Source organism: Nelumbo lutea, chromosome 1, assembly GCF_056320005.1.
Source record: "Nelumbo lutea isolate HS-2025 chromosome 1, American lotus-T2T, whole genome shotgun sequence".
NCBI classification, from domain to species: Eukaryota; Viridiplantae; Streptophyta; class Magnoliopsida; order Proteales; family Nelumbonaceae; genus Nelumbo; species Nelumbo lutea.
The window spans coordinates 125207581-125225745 of record NC_142684.1 but is presented as its reverse complement, the minus strand read 5'-3'; the positions used below and the strand labels follow the sequence as shown (position 1 = coordinate 125225745).

The 18165-nt window shown below is 37.4% G+C and overlaps 3 protein-coding genes across 5 annotated transcripts; 2 read left to right on the top strand and 1 right to left on the bottom strand.

Annotated features, from left to right (window-relative positions):
- The first annotated feature begins 401 nt into the window (after positions 1–401).
- On the top strand, positions 402–5659 carry LOC148877356 (scarecrow-like protein 32). Of its 3 annotated transcripts, XM_088985502.1 has the most exons (3): positions 701–1482; positions 1657–2475; positions 5392–5659. In XM_088985502.1, exons 1-3 carry the CDS (start codon positions 1099–1101, stop codon positions 5425–5427), a joined length of 1239 nt encoding a protein of 412 aa, XP_088841628.1. In that variant the 5' UTR covers positions 701–1098; the 3' UTR covers positions 5428–5659. The 3 variants fall into 3 exon arrangements, with proteins under 3 accessions (XP_088841618.1, XP_088841610.1, XP_088841628.1); XM_088985484.1 differs by having other exon boundaries at positions 416–2475; XM_088985492.1 differs by lacking the exon at positions 5392–5659 and having other exon boundaries at positions 402–2919.
- Positions 5660–6506: 847 nt separating this feature from the next.
- Positions 6507–8935, bottom strand: LOC148877355 (small ribosomal subunit protein uS14z/uS14y/uS14x). The gene is made up of 3 exons (XM_088985526.1): positions 8789–8935; positions 7098–7197; positions 6507–6824 (listed from the first exon to the last, which is right to left on the bottom strand). The coding sequence occupies exons 1-3, from the start codon at positions 8848–8850 to the stop codon at positions 6816–6818; spliced, it is 171 nt and encodes a 56-aa protein (XP_088841652.1). The 5' UTR covers positions 8851–8935; the 3' UTR covers positions 6507–6815.
- A 49-nt stretch (positions 8936–8984) lies between these two features.
- On the top strand, positions 8985–13199 carry LOC148877354 (histone deacetylase-like protein). Its single transcript, XM_088985512.1, has 4 exons — positions 8985–9345; positions 9439–9584; positions 12644–12769; positions 12863–13199. The coding sequence occupies exons 1-4, from the start codon at positions 9310–9312 to the stop codon at positions 13044–13046; spliced, it is 492 nt and encodes a 163-aa protein (XP_088841638.1). The 5' UTR covers positions 8985–9309; the 3' UTR covers positions 13047–13199.
- The last annotated feature ends 4966 nt before the right edge of the window (positions 13200–18165 follow it).

The window sequence follows — 18165 nt, the reverse complement described above, 5'->3', positions numbered from 1 at the left end:
ATTGAAATACTCTTACGTGCCACATTCCAATTACTTGTGGATGCCCAACACCAGTAGCGGATAAGATGTTGATGGGAGATGGTGAATTGGTGATATTCATCAGAACGTTCAATACCCTGAGAGAGAGAGAGAGAGAGGAGTTTTAATACCCTTCATGTCCTTAATGAGAGCGAAGTGTCCATCTACTTTTCTTTAGGGAAGAGAGAGAGAGAGTTGCAAAGTTACAAATTTAGAAAGAGGGTTGTACTAATTAGAGAGAAAGAAAGATTGCGACATCGTCCAGCCAAACTCTTTAACTACAGATCAATAATCTTCATCCATCAATCCATCGTTCAATCATACCAATATGAAAGCTAGATTTATATTTAACTAAATAGCTTTAAGGTTGTAAAACTCCATGAACTTAAGTTCTTTCAAGAGAGAAACATCAGAAATGATTTGTTCATGATATCATGGCCCGTGACTGAGCCAAAAATGGCCTTCCTTTCACTCCCAATCCAATATCCCTACTAGTTGGTACATGACAAAAACTAAACCCTCACAACAGGACAACTCCCTGGCCGGCCACCTCACATGACACCAGAAGACAACAGGAGTCCGTCTCCGATCCTCAGTCCTCTCCATCTCTCCTTCCTTTCTCTCCCCTTGGGACTTGGGAGGAAAAAAGAAAATAAAACCCTTTGCAGCCATGAAAAAGGTTCTTCAAAAACTGCTTCTATAGCCTCATTGTATCCCTTCCGTCCTACTACTGAAAAAGCTGATACTGTTAAGAGGGGATGTCTTTAGCCGAATTTGACTTCAACCAAGTTATTGGGATGAGGGTTTTTCTTCCCCTATCCCCTATGTTCAGTCCTTTTTCATGGGAAGAACTATGAATCCCCAAAAAGCTGAGCTGTCTATTTTGCTTGATTCAATTGCAGAATTTTCCTAAAATATACCACTAACGGATCGTTTCCCAATGGAACCGCCACCAGTCTGGTCTCTTTCTTACTCTGCTCTACTTTGAAATTAATCTCATTTTCATTTTCATTTTTCACCCTCTTCGTCCTCTCTTTATTCTCAACAGCCTTCTACCCGGCCCCCTTCCTCTCTCTCCCAATGTTGCAATTCACTGAAACACCAATACTACCACCTCATCCCTTGCACCAATATGAACTTACTTCCTTCTCAAATAATCTCATAATGAGCAACAACGTTAACCCTTTTCATAGGACCCGGCCGTGGCCTGGTTTTCTCACATCCAAGACGCTTGGGAGCTTTGGTGATGCTAACTGCATGGAGCAGCTGCTAGTACACTGCGCCAACGCAATTGATAGCAACGACGCCACTTTAGCCCAACAGATCCTTTGGGTTTTAAACAATATCGCTCCTCCGGACGGCGACTCCAGCCAGCGTCTCACTTGTGGCTTCCTCCGAGCTCTTATCGCCCGTGCAGCAAAGACTGGAAGCTGTACTATGCTCACAGCAATGGCAACCGCCCAAGTAAATCTTCCTCTTCACGTCCACAAGTTCTCCGTTATCGAGCTTGCCAGCTTCGTTGACCTAACCCCCTGGCATCGATTTGGCTTCACCGCAGCTAATGCTGCCATATTAGAAGCCATCGAAGGGTTTTCCGTGGTCCACATCATTGATCTAAGCTCCACTCACTGCATGCAGATCCCGACACTAATTGATTCAATCGCCAATCGTTCAGAGGGTCCACCCTTGATCAAGCTCACAGTAGCCGGCGCCACCACCGATGTCCCACCCCTGCTCGACCTTTCGTATGAGGAGTTGGGGTCGAAGCTGGTCAACTTTGCAAGGTCTCGGAATGTAGGGATGGAGTTCAGAGTGATTCCTTCGAGTTCCTCTGATGGGTTTGCATCATTGGTTGAACAGCTTCGAGCAGTGCAACAGCTAATATTTGCTAATGGAGGCGGCGAAGGAGAGGCTCTCGTGATAAACTGCCACATGATGCTTCATTACATACCAGAAGAAACCCTCGGTGTAACTCCTTACTGCTTCGAGTCCTCTTCTACTTCTTCTCTTCGGACGATGTTTCTTACAGCTATTCGCAGTTTAGAGCCGACCATTGTTGTTCTGGTAGATGAAGATGCAGACTTCACATCCAACAACTTAGTCTGTAGGTTGAGATCGGCTTTTGATTATCTGTGGATACCTTACGATACTATGGATACATTCCTTCCCAAAGGGAGCAAGCAGAAGCAATGGTACGAAGCCGATTTATGCTGGAAGATAGAAAATTTGATTGCACAAGAGGGTGTGCAGAGGGTCGAGCGGCTCGAACCCAAAAGTAGGTGGATTCAGAGAATGCAAAGTGCGAATTTCCGAGGAATCCAGTTTAGCGAAGAGACTGTTCTGGAGGTGAAGAGCATGCTTGATGAGCACGCCGCTGGTTGGGGATTGAAGAAGGAAGAAGATGAAGGTCTTGTGCTTACATGGAAAGGACACAATGTTGTGTTTTCCACTGCTTGGGTACCTGCTTGAAACTTTCTCCTCCTTAATTTCTTTTCATTCTTAATTTTCTGATTAACATATCTCTAATCTTCTCCTTGGGACCTCTCATTCTTCTGCTAATGTTTTCTCCACAAGTAGTGGATGAGAGATTTTTATTTTAATTAGGGGGCTTCAATTAGTTCCTCTATATTAATCTATTTTCTCCTAATCATTTTTTAGCGTGATTAGGATCATTGGATCAAGAACCTTGTACATCTCTCTCAATCTCCCTCTCATGTTTGAATGGTACATTTTCCCCCTTTCCACTGTAGCTTTAGGCAGTAGTTGTCTCTAGTGCATTTATGTGCGTGTCAATGTTCTTTTCTGGTTGTTTTTGGTGTGTGAGCGTGTGTGTCACTGTTCTCAGCTTTTATTATATTCTTCGCCAAGTTGAATTTGAGTTCAAATAACTCATTGCTTTTCCATAGTGTATTAATTAAGGATTCTGATAACAAACAGCTTAAAGACCACAATACCATACAACACCATTCTTGAATCCAGTTGTATATATGCGTCATAGCTCAATGCATTAATGTTGATTTCTGTTTTCTTATGCACATCATGCATTTTTTTTTTGTTTTTGAATTTCAACTGGTTAAAAATAGCTTTACAATCGACTAAAGAGGGTTTTCAAAGAGCTTTTCGGCTTATAATGATCATTTAGGTTGTATTTGGGACCATTGCTGTTTCTTCATGAAACTTTTGAGATTGATCAATAGAAATTGGTGTTAAAATATGAGTTGTTATGTTACATACACATTTTGGGTTGATAAATATAAATTGCTGTAATTACTTGAAACATTAATGATGTTTGAACTCTAAGCACTAACAGTCCCCACATGCATTTTTTTCAGTTGAGGTGACTCCCTTCTATAATCTGATCACTCATCTTTTCATCAATTTCTGTTGACCTATCCCAAAACATTTCATGAAGAAAATGCAATGAAACCAAACACAACCTTAGTTGTCTTAAAAGATCTTTGTGAAATTTTACCAGAGAAATCCGGATGGTCAGGAGATTCATGGAATGTGGAAAAAGGAAATAACAGTGGATTTACACTTGTAGATGATCCCATTAAAGTCTTGATCACAAGAAGCTGGCTTTTAGTATTGATTTCTTGATTGTGGGTGGAGACTGAGATAGGAAAATGTTGGGAAGTATGTATGATCTTGGATGTAAATAGTGTCAATATAATAGATCAAAGCAACATTAAGTAGGATGAAATGCATGCCAGATCCGGTCAATTTAAGTGACACTATTAGAATGCAAAATGTTACCACACTAGAGTAACGAAGGTTACTATTGTTAGAGAATAAAGCTAGCCATTCAATGACCTCACCCAACAGCTTAAGCTTTTAGGTTGAATGGTTCCTTGAGATGGTATAAGAGCCTGTGTTTATCAAGTGATCTAGTGTTTGATTCTTATTGTCCCCATGATATTTAATTAAATTTAAACACAAGGTATGGGTGGGCCTATACTTATTCAAACTTGGAACCTGATGGACTTTCACATGAGGGGGTGTGTTAGAGAATAAAAACCTATTCAGGGACCTCATCTAGTAGTTTAAGATTTTAGGTTGAATGGTTCTTTCAAAAGTATTGTTGTTTGTATGATCTTTTTAACATTATTTGTTGTTTGTGACTATGATTTGCACTCTTGATACAAAATTTCTACTATTTTTTGTCCCATTTGTATTCATTGGTAGCAAAGGTTAAAATACCGATGTGATATACCTGATAGAGTGCATATCTTATTGGTATTGGTATCAATGTAGATACTTGATAAACTGATACACAAATATTTTGAAAACTTTAAAGAGTCTCAAGCCTATTCTAGGACCATCTCATTATTATACAATTATAAAAATAAAAAAAATAAAAAAAGAGTATCAATTATATCGAGACACATTGATACCCAATGATGTTTTAAACCTTGATTTACATTACAAATTTTGAATCTCATAAATTGATGTAAATTCTGCAGCACCTTCTTCATCTAATCTATCTCATATATAGTGGAGACCACATTATACTTGATTCCTATCTCCCAAACAAATAACTCAACTGATCATGTCTTGGTTGATAAGTACTTTAGCTAGCTGTAGCAGAAACTTGGGATTAAATTCTATTGCCATTAAAGTTCGGGGGTAATGGGTATGGAGGACGAGCTGTTAGGCTCCCACAAATAAACAATACAAAGTCAATCAGAATTTAGTAGTTCACACTTGGCCTTTTTGCATTCTCGTTCATTTACACTTTGGCTCAGTTTGGAAAGAGTACAAATACATACAAAGCAATACAAAATGTAAGATTTTGCACTGTACATATTTGTATTTGTACTTCCAAACTAAGCCTTAATGATAATGAAATTTGATCTCCAAACAAACTAAGCATTAGAAGCTATTTGGCACTTTGTGGAAGTGGACAAAAATGTAGTGGTGATAAAATCATATTATTTTTCTACCTGCAATTAATATACTTTAAGAAACAAGAATGAGGGTCCTCTTCTTATTTGGAAACGACAAGCTGTTTATCTCCCTCGAGAGTTGGATTTTATTTGTTGGAGTGACGTTTGGGGACGTGCTACCCCAGGCTTGTGTAGCTCTTTCTGGTTCTATCAAGAAAAAGAAACGACAAATTGTTCTGCCTGCTACTGCTTGAAACTCTATTTGAAACAGTTTCTTCTAGTATGATCTTCTCGTCGTCTCACTCTCTCCCTTCGTTTAACCTATTTACTTTAGGTTGTTAGAAATTTAGAATTAGAGCTTAGAAATTCAAGAGCTATCATAAATAAATAAAAAAAATTTTGATGCCAATGTTCTTCAAAGTGTGAAGTTGTGAACTGTGGAACCACAGACACCTTACCATTGAGTGATTGCAATAAACGTGGGCAGAATTCTCGTGGACAGGAGATCCAGACTCGCCATTGAGTAGTGTAATACCGCACCCAGCAACTCTTGTGACCCAACGAAACAGTTTTCTACAAAGAGGGATGACTTTGTAATTTCTTCTTAAAGGGCTCTGAAAGCATATTTGGACGAATATTGATGGTCATGTGCTAATGTTCAGAATCTTTAGATTATGTGAACACAATGGATGTTCATATATTTTATTATTGACATGAAATATTATGACCACTGAACAGACACTGGGTTCAGCTAATCCTTTCTCCAACCGGCATAATGGACTAACCGAGAACCAACTGGCATAATCAACAAGCATTTAAATCCTGAAGCATGGGAATCAGCAGGGAGGGACAAAGGGTAGGATTTAGCAAAACATTCATGATTATGAACAAGACATCAGTGGGAACGGGCAAAGATGGGCATTTTTTTTTAGATCTTAACAAGCACCGGACATTCAAATCCAAACCAAAATTTGGTATCTTGTCCATGTTTCGTGATGAACAATTTGTTCAATGTGAATTGTTTTTCTAACACTGGTTTTGATTTGTATTTTTAGTTTTTAAAATTGAATTAAAGAATAATTGAAATTTATAATTTAAAACGAATTAACGAATTTGGAAGAAATACAAATATAAATGGGTGCAAAACCTTGCAATTTTGTATGTTATTTGTATTAGTATTTAGCACACTTTCCAAACCAAGCATCAAGGATAAATGTATTTCCATCAATCATCCAGAGTCATAAAAATGGTAACCAATAAAGTGGGTTTTTAATCAAAATTCACCCGGGGGAGGGGAAGGGATTGGTCAAATCCTTCAGATTCCATGCTCAATAAATCAAATAACTCATGACCCACGAAACCTTTTGTCGTTGTTGAAGTTCCCCAAAAGCAGCGTGTTTTTAGACTGAATTAAAGGGTACGTTACTGTTTTTGCTCTGATGAGGCGACTTAAAAAACAAATGAATACAAAAAAATTGATCATCCAGTAAGATTCCTATTCCCGGATCACTAACAGACGGGCGATCAGTTACTGTTCTAGTCCTAGAGTTTCAGATCTTTTTTTTCATAAAAAGTGGTCACATTCAGATTTAGCATATGTTCTTGCTTTTTAAAACGACCAAAGGGGCAGAACTGTGGTGTTCAATAGCCCCATGATCACGTCTGATTGGAAAATATTCAAGTTCAAAAATTGTACATTTACATCACAACTAGGCTGATTCAAGGAAAAGCAAATAAAACAAACAAAAGAAAAAACCTATTGATGATGCCAAAGTAAGAATGATTTATCAAAGACCAAATCCCAGTCAACTTAACAAAACTACTAGTTCATAAGAGTATCAATATTCGCTGGCAAACTTCCAAAGTAAATGCTCATGGATAAGTCTCCTCTCCTCCCAAGTCCAAAATTCCTCAGCGGTACTGAAACAAACACACAAATCATTTGAAATGGATCCTCACATCTTAGAAAGGAAAGCAAGATATAACCGCTCCACAAAAACCCATATGCACAATTACCAGAATATAGAAAGTGGTAGAGAAACACTAAACGGTGTAAAAGGTTCTGAGTGCATTGAGAAGATAGGATTATTTTTAAATTGAGAATAAATACCTGACTCCAAATAGTTCAGGTTAAGGTTGAATCAAGCTGATTTAAGACACATTTACAAATACATATCACAACAAGCTATTTACCTTAATGAAACCAATTTCTTTGGCATTGCTGCGGAAGCACTGTCTGCAACACATCAGGCCATATTTCCGGATTAGCCCATGAGGGTTCCCGCATACTCGGCTGACCAAAATAATAAATAAAAATTAAATGACATACCAAATCACTAATTTTTCTCCTGGTTCAGAATTTTTAAATATATCTACAAATACCACCTCAACAGCCCAAAAAAACCAAAATAGTGAATCATCATCATCACAAGTAAAATTCGACCATTAATTAATTGTAATCTTTCTGTGTAATTCTTGTTTTGCTTAAATTAATTGTCTCTAATAATAAATTAAAACGTCTTGCTAGTGCCAACAATACAGGCCGGCCTTAAAAGATTTGGCCTACTAGAAAGATTACTACAAGATTATCACATTGACCAGGCTCCAATGATAATGACATGAAACAAGCAAACCAATGACAGGAAAACAGCACAGCTCAGAATGACCAATTGTGACTATGAAAATCTAAATGTCATCAGAGCGCTTCAGTAAGTAACCAAAGAACTTCAAATAAGAAACGGGAATAAATAGGCCACAGCCGCCACAGAAAAGGATGTTTCAAGTCAAAAACAATACCAAGAAATACATGTATTTTTGCACTACAACACAGGGAAACATAATCGGATTCAGCTAATTAAATCGAGCAATTCAGAAACAAAGCAACCTCGTTTTGTTGGAAAGGACAAGAGTTAGGATATGGGAAGGAAAAGAAAACAACAACAAATGTTTCCCATATATGCCATTTAAATCATCCAAGAGCTGCGACTAATGCAGTTGGTGTCGAAACAAAGAAATATTTTCCACCGCAACAAATTCTGTGATGTGCCAAGACTAGTAGGCAATCTCAAGACCCTGAAATCACTAAATAAACCTTCAACTAACAATTAGACGCCTAAAACTGCGACATCATCTGCAGGGAAAAAATCAACAGAAAGACCAGGAAGAGAAAATTACCTTGCCTTTCTAGTGGTTTGTTCACAGCAAATCCCCACAAAAAAACAAGAATGTAAATCCAATATTCATGGATAAAGCACAGCTCTTCTAGAGGAGTTTATAATTTTGTAAGATTGAACTTTCAACGTTTTTCCGCAGACCTTGAAGCTCCGAAGAGATCAATGGGGCTCTTTCACCTTCGTTACAATACCAGATTGTTCTCCTTTGTACCATCTTTTCATTTCCTTCCTAGCTATGTTTTAGTTCTCCTCCCGAATAAATTCTTCAATATACCAGTTCACACAAAAAAAAAAGAAATTCTACATCTTCCATTGGCTATACGCAGCATAAACTTTTTTATCTTATCTAATCAGACCCATTATTTGAATATTCTTTTCAGAGTTCCGCAAACCAGTCCATCAGTCACTGGCTACAAGTCAATCTCCAAACTATATTTTCTTAACAAGGGTAAACAAAAACAAAGATTGCATCCAAGTGGATCGACCATCCTACGCTTAACATTTTCCAAATCAAAAAAAGGAAAAAAAAAACAGACTACCCATATAAACAAGTTCGAAATTCATGCAATACGGGGCAGAGTTGGTCTCACATGCAAGAAAGAAAACATCACATTAAATGGGCCATTACAGAATCAGAAAAACATCATAGGTCGTGTAAATACAGGGGGGAAATAGCTTCAGATTAGAAGACATCGAGAAGAAATCTCTCACCATGCCCGGGAGCCGGGACCGTAGTTTTTCGGATGAGAATTCCAGACATTAGAATGGCCCATTGCTCCAAGCTCAGATCCTAGATGCCTGCTGCTGCTGCCGCTGCCGCCGTTGAAGAAAGAAAACCCTTGAGCAATAGATTTCAGCAAGTTGAAAATTGGAGGCGTCTAAGGGCTTTATAGTTCTTCTTAAAACCCTAGTTGTGTAACCGGTGGATTGGTGTGACTGACATGGGGGCATGGCGGTGGAACAATACTGGGTGAGGTTAGTAGATTCCAATCTGACGTCCGTCCCCTCATGTGAGGAAAGGCTTTTCCGATCTACAATCCCAACACGCCAAATTTCCAACGCACAAAATAATCCCAATCTAACGGCACAGAGCCTAGCATTGAACGATTTTTTGAATGACTAAAATGCCCTTTTCAGCTAAAAATTGATCATCTCATCTGCTGATAGCACGGCACGCTTCATCTTCTCAGACTCTCAGATCATTAAACTTCAAAGTTCAAACCAAAACGTCAATGGAGAACGGAGCTTCATCGTCTTCCGCTGCATTAGTAACTTACATTCTCTTTTTTTTTTTCTTTTTATAATTTATAATTTCCAAGATTTTACACTTCCGCTTTCCTGATCGAGGAACCAAATTTCAGGACGAACAACAAAGAGAAGAAGAAGAAGAGTTATTCTATTATGGCGCCGAATCGGGTTGGGTTGAAGCTCGAACTTCTTGCGACCATCTGCATACTCTATCTTCTGATCTTTCGCACGTCCCGGCTCCCGGTACTCCTTGCACCAGGTCATATTTCCATCTCCGAACCCTTACAATAAAGCCACCTAGAATTCCAGATTCCTAAGCAATATCCCAGTAATTTATGCTTTGGATTTTTTTTCTTTTAGGATTTTCCAAGGTGTCATGGGCAGGGCAGAAACGGTAGCGTTTGTCGTTTGATAGAGTTCTTGGAGAGGATACTGAATTAGTGATCGTAATTTCTGAGCGTGATCTCTTATTCTGACTGGGTTGGGAATTAGCTTCTTATAGACTCAAAATTTGGCGGTTCTCATGGCTGCCTACCATATAGGAGCACTTTAGCTTTGGGACAACTGTGGCTATACAAAGAACGTGAAATGGTTTCGCGGACATGTGATCTTATGAACCAATCCGGCAGTTCTATTGACCTGCTTTCATCTACTTCAGGGGAACCCTGGCTTATTTCTCTTTCAAAGTTGTTCCTGGCTATCCTGTCGCAAGCTTAGTTAACCCATCATAGTGTTTAATACCTGTTCTATCTAATACCTTTCTCCAGCATGAAGGATGGTCCATCCAGACAATTAGTAGAGATCTTTGTCAAAAGAATTTTGGACTAGCGCTATGTTGTTCGCTGAAGAAAACCTTCCATTTTGAGTTGCTGATTTAAGAGATGTTGGCATTTAGTACCATCCTAATGTTGGCAAATACTTTGATAAATTTAGAACCAATGTTAAATCGTTATCTTTATCAAGGAATCACCTTCCCTAGATTTCTTATAAAACATCATCATCCTTACCTTTCTTTTAGGGCTCATCTCGTTTGGGAGGGTTTGAGCTTTGGTTGAGTTGCTTCAGCTAAGCTGCTTTGAAGAACCCACTAAAACAAACTTCAACAGAGAACCGTGTAACTTACTGAAAAATAGTCAGTTTGATCTATCCAGATATTGCACCAAATATTGCTCTCTGGCCTTCTGGGTTGCCTCACCTTGCAAAGCCAACGCAGCAATATAAAAGCCCTCCTAAACGGGTACTTAGTAGTCCTAACCATTATCCTATTCTACACCTACTTTTGCTACTTTGTTTGAATTAACCATCCCATCCTTGGATTTCTCCCAGGCATCTTTTTTTAATTCTTGATTCTAATTTAGGATATTAATTATCAAAGGATCCTAATCTAGGAAAGTTCTTCCTAACAATTTGCGGGTTTAGTGAAGCAATGTCATGATTAGTCAAGTACAAAAATTGTCCATAAATTTTGTACTGCCAATAAGTAGCGCTAGAATAACATGCCTCATCAGTAGGGCAATGCTAGACAATCAGCTTGATATCTTAATTTTCTGTCTCCCTGATTTCCATATACATTTTCTTTCATGCACCTTATACATCCTTCTGCTTGGCAAACATAAGGTTGTCATTATTCCTACCTCTTCTGCACATTTTTTTTTCTAAGAAAAGCTAAACTATCTATATCTATATATTAAAATGGAATGTGCCAATCAGCAATGTCATTCCTCAAAGGCACCTTATCTTTTTTCTGCTTTTTTTGAATTTTCTAATTTTAAAATTGAACAAAATAACTCAAGTGACCAATTACCTTTAAGATTTTTAACTCTCCTCATTAATACACCATTCTCTCTCTCTCTCTCTCTCTCTCTCTCTCTCTCTCTCTCTCTCTCTCTCTCCTCCCATTAACTCCTTTAATAATCTATCCTCATTAATTATGCCATTAACTCTCTCCTCCCACGCCTTTTAAAACACTGGTACAAAAAGACTGTGTACAATGGGAATTAAATGGATATGTAGATCCTATCTATGTATTATCTCTATACATATTTTCAAAACCAACATAGAGTTATGAGCCGATGCAACTTCTTTGTGTACAGAACACCAAGATATTAATGATCCAGTTGTCCGAGCTAACCAGTCTTGATTACTACATGCCACATTCCTGAATAGCCAAGCATTTCTCTCCCTCCAAATGTTCTAGATACCTCTTCTGCACCTTTTATATTTCCTTAATTTGTTGGTTTAATATTTAGCTTCTTCTTTTTTGCCTGATTAATCGCGGACAACTAGGTAACACTATTTTTCTCTATATTTTCCCGGGGGTGAGCTGACATTGTTGGATCAAGTGTTAATTACTGAGAATTTACAGAAGATGGAATGGGATTCAAAGAATCCCAAGATGGTGTTGAGACCGTGGAGATGTTCAACCACCTTGTCCACCTTCATATTTAAGGATTCTATATACAAAGTACAGAGTTCCTTAATATTAGTATTGTTTGTTTCTACTGAAGATCATTCATTTATTATCTAGGTTATGATCAATGTTTGTACTTTGTACAACTAAATTTAGTGGACCTTATTTTTGGTTTATTATCAGAATAATATTCTGTCCTGCTCCTAGAGAACAACCCAGTTTTGCCCAGTAAAGAAATTGAAACAGGCAATGTGTAGCATTATGCATTTTTCTCCTAGAGCATTACGCATTTTTCTACACGAAGAGTGTAGCATTACACTAGCAGTCATGAGTAGTTTTTTCTTTCATATTTATTTATTTATTTATTTAGTTTTTGAGCTTAACAATGGATATGGCATTAAACTGAACGGAATGGACAAAAATGGGATTCACGTAGTCAACCCCAGTTCTTATTTTTCTTCTTGCCCAGCCTGATTTCTGGATAGGTGTCAGATTCTGATTACAATGTCTTGTCCATGCAACACTGTTCACAATAGAACTTTCTAGGCATCAATATTTACATCATTGCAAAAATGATACAAAGTTAACCAGTTGGTTAGCTTCTCTAAGATTCTAAGTCTCTAACCAACTTTGCAGCAGTCATGTGTAAATCTAAGTAGGCATTTACATGAGGTCTTATGTTGTATAGTGTTTTCTTTTATCAGTAACTGATAATGTTTAATGATGGCATAGTACAAATTAGTGAGCCTATAGCGGGTTAATGCAAAGTTAAAACTACAAAAAGGAATCTAAATGCTTAAAGATAGTTAGGACCAGAAAGCAACAATTTTCACTACCTTGGTTCATTGAAACCCTGTATTGTCAACGAAATATCATTCCTTATCTTCTACACTCATTTGAATTTTAAGGTGCCACCACCCTGCGGAGAACTGGTTATGTTTGTGCTGTAAGGATGTCCTATGCAGCCGCTTCATAAACAAGCACATGCTTGACCATTATCAGGAACAAAACCACTGTCTGGCACTGAGCTTCAGGTATATGTTTACTGATCCCTTTTTTTTCAGTAATTTTACTTCTCACCTGGAATCAACGTGTACATTTGTTTTTTCTTTTTCTTTTTGGAGCAGTGATTTGTCAGTTTGGTGTTACGCATGCAATGCATATTTAGATGCTCAAGTGATATTGCAATTGCGATCGGTATATGAGACCACCTACTTACTGAAATTTGGTGAACCCCCACCATTTCGGATGATAGAATGTTCACAGGTTTCTGATAATCAGGCAGCAGATTCATCAGTACTTAAAGTATGATAACCTTTATTCCTCAAAAGAATAAAAAGAACCTGAATCATTTTGTGCTCATTTTTGTTTTTCTTGGTGTTTGTAACTGAATGTAGTGCTTAAAATTACATATACAGTTGTACCATAGAATTTTTAAGGAAAGGAAAAGAAACTTTGAGACAACTATTATGTATTGGTTCCTCGGGCAGTTACTCCCATTTTTTTTCTCACGTGTCTCTCTCACACAAATCCAGAAGGAATGGGGATTATGGTTGTCCTCTCGCCCTCCTGCCAGTTATTTATTTAAATCACACTCATTATGTGAAGTAGATCAGACAGTTTTACTGATTGTTATCTCAGTGGTTTATGACTGTTTTCATGTTTCGCAAATTTCTCTAATGTCTTGAAAACAAGAAAATAATCTTAGAATAGTGCACAAGCAGGAGAGGGAGGGAAACATGGCGTTCCATATATGTTCGAAGTTTGTGCCAACACCTTTAAGATTGATTATCTGCTTGGATGTTTTGGTTTTTGGTTCCCAGCTTCATGGCATCCGTCCATCACTGCAAGGCAAGCTTGAGGGACTGCCGATGACCCTCCTGAGACAAAGGACAAGTGACTCTGAAGAAAAAAAAAAAAAAAAAAAAAGGAAAATCTATGGTTTGCTCTCCCTCAGAAATTAAATCCTCCCTTTCAGTTTGTGTGCCATTGTAATCCGTTCACATGTGGTGTCACATGACTTACATAATTTTTCTTAATTTCAAAACTACCCCTTTAAGGTCTATTTTACCCTTCATTGCTTTTTAAGTTTTCCAAATAAAATCCAACTTACCGATGAAAGAATCTTGGATTAGCTAGGATAAATTATTACGGAAAACGAGGGATTCCATCCAATTGTGGAAAGGGATGCCCGACCATCCTATTGCAGGGAAAAAGCCGTGAATAGACATTGTAGTTAAGGTGAACATATTTGTATTTGAACTCCTCCAAAACATAGCCAATTTATGTTTAGAAGGCACAAATTAGAGAATTTACACCTCAAGACATTAAATCCTACAATTAAGTTTGTAAATTCATAGGGAAAATTAAGAAGTCACAGAATATTCACCTTGTATGTCAAGAGGCAAAAAAAGCAATCCCCTAAGAAACAAACATCCAGACATGCCCAATAAACTATTGAAATTAATATTCAACTCTTTGAACAAGGTTTTACTTGAGCACCAAAGCAGCTTTCAAGGTCTTACAGTGGGCCTATTTAAACTTCGAATAATGGAATTGGGCCTATTGACTTACAAAGTTCTAAACGTAAGATCTATATGGTGCTAAAACCCACAACTTAACTAAAACTTGCTTTCATATCCTAATTCCATCTTCATTTACAATTAGACAACTTATGCTGTACATTGAAATCCAATAAATTTTAAATTAGATTGCTTCATTAATTGATCTATATTGAATAATTGAAGTACTTTTCAATGGAACTATTCTTTAGGCTCAGTTTGGAAGGAGTACATATGCAAATATGTAGAGTGCAAAACCTTATATTTTGCATTATTTTGTATGTATTTGCACAGTAAATATTTGCATCTGTACACTTTCCAAGCTCAGCCTTAGCATCTAAAATTATGGGATTCCTCTGATGAGTGAAGAAATCATCTTGAATAGTTGAACATCGAATTTACAATAGGAAATGCTAAAATCCTATATACAACATATAGAAAATGCTTGTCTAGTAACATTAGGAAATGTCTTTATCATTTCTTCAAAGAATAGCTCAGGGTATCCAAATTTATGGAGAAAATAAGCATTGGGTAATATGTTAAGTCATCTTGTCTCACTATTGAAAATGCCCAAATTTGATATCATACTATTGAACATTTAAACTATTCTAAAAATGGGGAAAATTAGCGACCTATTAAGCTAAATAAAATCCTAAAATATCATATTCTCAAGTTTTAGATCAAAACCATCTTACCGAAACCACAAAACACAATCCAAAGACGTTGTTTTTACTTTGGCTACATTGAAGATTTTTCCGGATTTCTGAAGCATGAGGATCTTCTTTTTCCCAACTGAAGGTGAAAATCTAATTTGAGAAGAGACGTGACAAGGAGAAGATAGTGGTGGGTTTAGATATGGTCTTTGAGATACCTTGCGGTTCTTGAAAATTTTCATCAATTGGGTTTTATTTTGAAATTTTGAGAAATAATGGAGGGCAAATTCAACATTTTCACCTTTTTCATCAATATTTAACAGTGATGTCTATTGTCAAAAACCTTAAGGGTACTTTAAGTAATTCTTCAAACAATAGGGTAAGTTATTATCTATTTGCTAAACCATAGGAGTACTTTAAGTATTTAACCCAAACTTTTATTTGTTTTTTAATGCTATAGTACCCCACCTATTACTGGTTCCAATTATACAAACCCTTGAAAATTTCTCAGGTGGAGGAATGAATTAAAAAATCCTTAAAAAATGCCAAAGGTCAGGTCCGCATCTAGTCTACTTGTTTCAAGGCCTAATATGGCTGGGATCATTATTAGGTAACAACCCCACATTGATACAGTAAATCATAGTATCATACTTCTCACACTTCCAACCCTGAGGACTTTATTGGTAGTCTTAATGATGTTGTATATGGGTGATTGTGTTGTATAATGTCTTTGTAGTGCACCATGAGCTAGGAATGCAAATGGATGGTATCAAGTTTGGAAAGGGGTATATCTAAATTTGATTTGATGATCGGACGAAACTCACAAAACTCAATTAGAATGTCAATATGTTAAGGATGTTGCATATCTAAGTCTGATTTGACCCAATTTGATTAGCATAAGTCTATATATAAAATTTAACAAATTATTAATGGATAATAATTCTATATAAAGAAAAACAAAAATCTGGCGGGAGATATCCAAATTTGAATCGAATGATCCGATCCATTTGCACTCCACTATGAACCCATTAAACCAACCATGCATTTATGGGGGATTTGGACCACATACTCCTTCGGAGAGGTCCATAAGAAGATTCATCTAGTTGAACAAGGAACATGGTACATGTGTTATAACTTGACCTGTAGGCTTTCCCATGAATCGGTCCCTATATATTGTTTCTGTGTCTAGATTATCCTCTTAACATCAAAGGATAATCCTTTCCTTGACTTGTCAAGCCAATGTGTCCCAAACCCTTGAATACCGTTCATTGCATCTCAAAAATATTGAGTAATCGGACACGTCGGCGTAGCCCGGCTGAGCTACGCTATTGTGGTGGCCCCCATCTTTTCCTTTCAGCCACATCATCTACACGTCACATGGATGAGCACAACCATGAATAAAGAGGAATAAGGAAGACGACCCCGTCGGGGAATGGGACTCTATCCCGAATACCTTGGCATCTAATCTCATCCAGCAACTCCGAAAGCCCAATCTAACTAGGACACGAATCATTGGCTGTAAAAAGGTACTCCATGCTCAAGATAAGGGATCTGACTTCTGAGACCTACATAGCTACCTAGTTCGGACTGACATCCTTATAGCTCGGCCTGACCATCCTACCTCTACCTACTGACTTGAACGTCGGAGTTCTTACCCGGGGATAACTCCTCGGGTCTCTGACTTCTGTTTTCTTGACCACAGATCTTGAAGCGTGGCCTCGTCCTTGTAGATCAACCCGCCCTGCCAACAAGGACTATCTGATCGTCTTTCTCAGTTCGTGCACTACCTCGGATTGAGCAGCATCATATATATATATATATATATATATATATATTTCCTCATTTATGTATTAGACATCAAGATTCAAGATGTACTTGCCTTGCATGAAAATACAGTTTGACATGAGTCTGCACAAAGTCTTAAACAAAAAAAAAAGACATTGAGTCTACAAAAAGTAAATGAGTTAAGGCCCTCCTCTTTCACACATCCCAGTGTATGCTTGGCAGCAATAAAGCACATAGATGTGGAAAAGATATGGGTGGAGTGCATCTTAACCATTCCATTTACATCACCACTTTGCCACATCAAAATTGAGAAGACAATATCAATGAGGTTCTACATTTCTACTTGTCATTCTCAATAAGTATTTTATCATATTACAAACCTTAGCTATTTATTTTATAGTCAGAATATTGAGCATACAAGACTCAAGAGTAAGGATAAATGCATTAAAAACATACATATGATATTCCTACTATGCAAATCAAAGAAACCAAGTTGGATGCCTCCAAAAGCATCAAGCTAGCCAAAACCCTAAATTATCAAAAATTTTGCTTTGCAGAAGTCAAAGGAATGTCAGGAGGGCTGCTATGCGGATGGAAGGATGACATGCATGGTAACATCTCTTCCATTGATGACAACTTAATTCGCATAGAAATTAATGACAATCCCCCTTCATCTAAATGGGAAGCTTTACTGATATATAGGCACCCCTAGAGAGACAAAAGAAGCCAATTCTAAGATAGAATCAAATCATGGTTGTATCTTTGTACCAAAAAATGGGTTATATTGAGTGATTATAATGATTTGTTATCCTCACAAGAATATAAAGGTTCTTTTGTCAAAACGTGCAAAATACCAAATCCCTTGTCAACTTCATAGACTTCTTTGGACTCGAAGACTTGGGATTCATAGGTCCACCATTCACATGGAACAATGGGAAAAACAGTCTTGGAAGAGTTTGGGAGAGACTAGATAAGGCATTTGCAACCCAGGCTTGATTGGACCTATTTCTAGATGCTAAGATTAAGCATCTACCAGTCATACATTCAAATCGTTGTCCCATCATCTTAGACATGCTATTCACCCAACAATCCATAAGAAGCCAATTCCATTTCCAACCATATTGGGCAGAAAACAAGGAATGCAAGGAGCTTATTAAAAAAACTTGGATCATCAACTGGAGGGGTTCCCCAGGCTACATCTTCCTCTCTAAGCTAAAATCGTGTAAAAGTGAATTGTAGGAATATATAACATTGAAATTTGGGAAAATCGATGAATAATTGCACAAAATAAAAGACCAAATCAGTTACTTGCATTCACAAAAGATTGACAACAAGAACATATCATAACTCAATTCATTACAAATACAATATGACAAATGGTTGCAAAGATAAGAGGAACTATGGAGATTGAAGTACCGTGAACTTTGGATT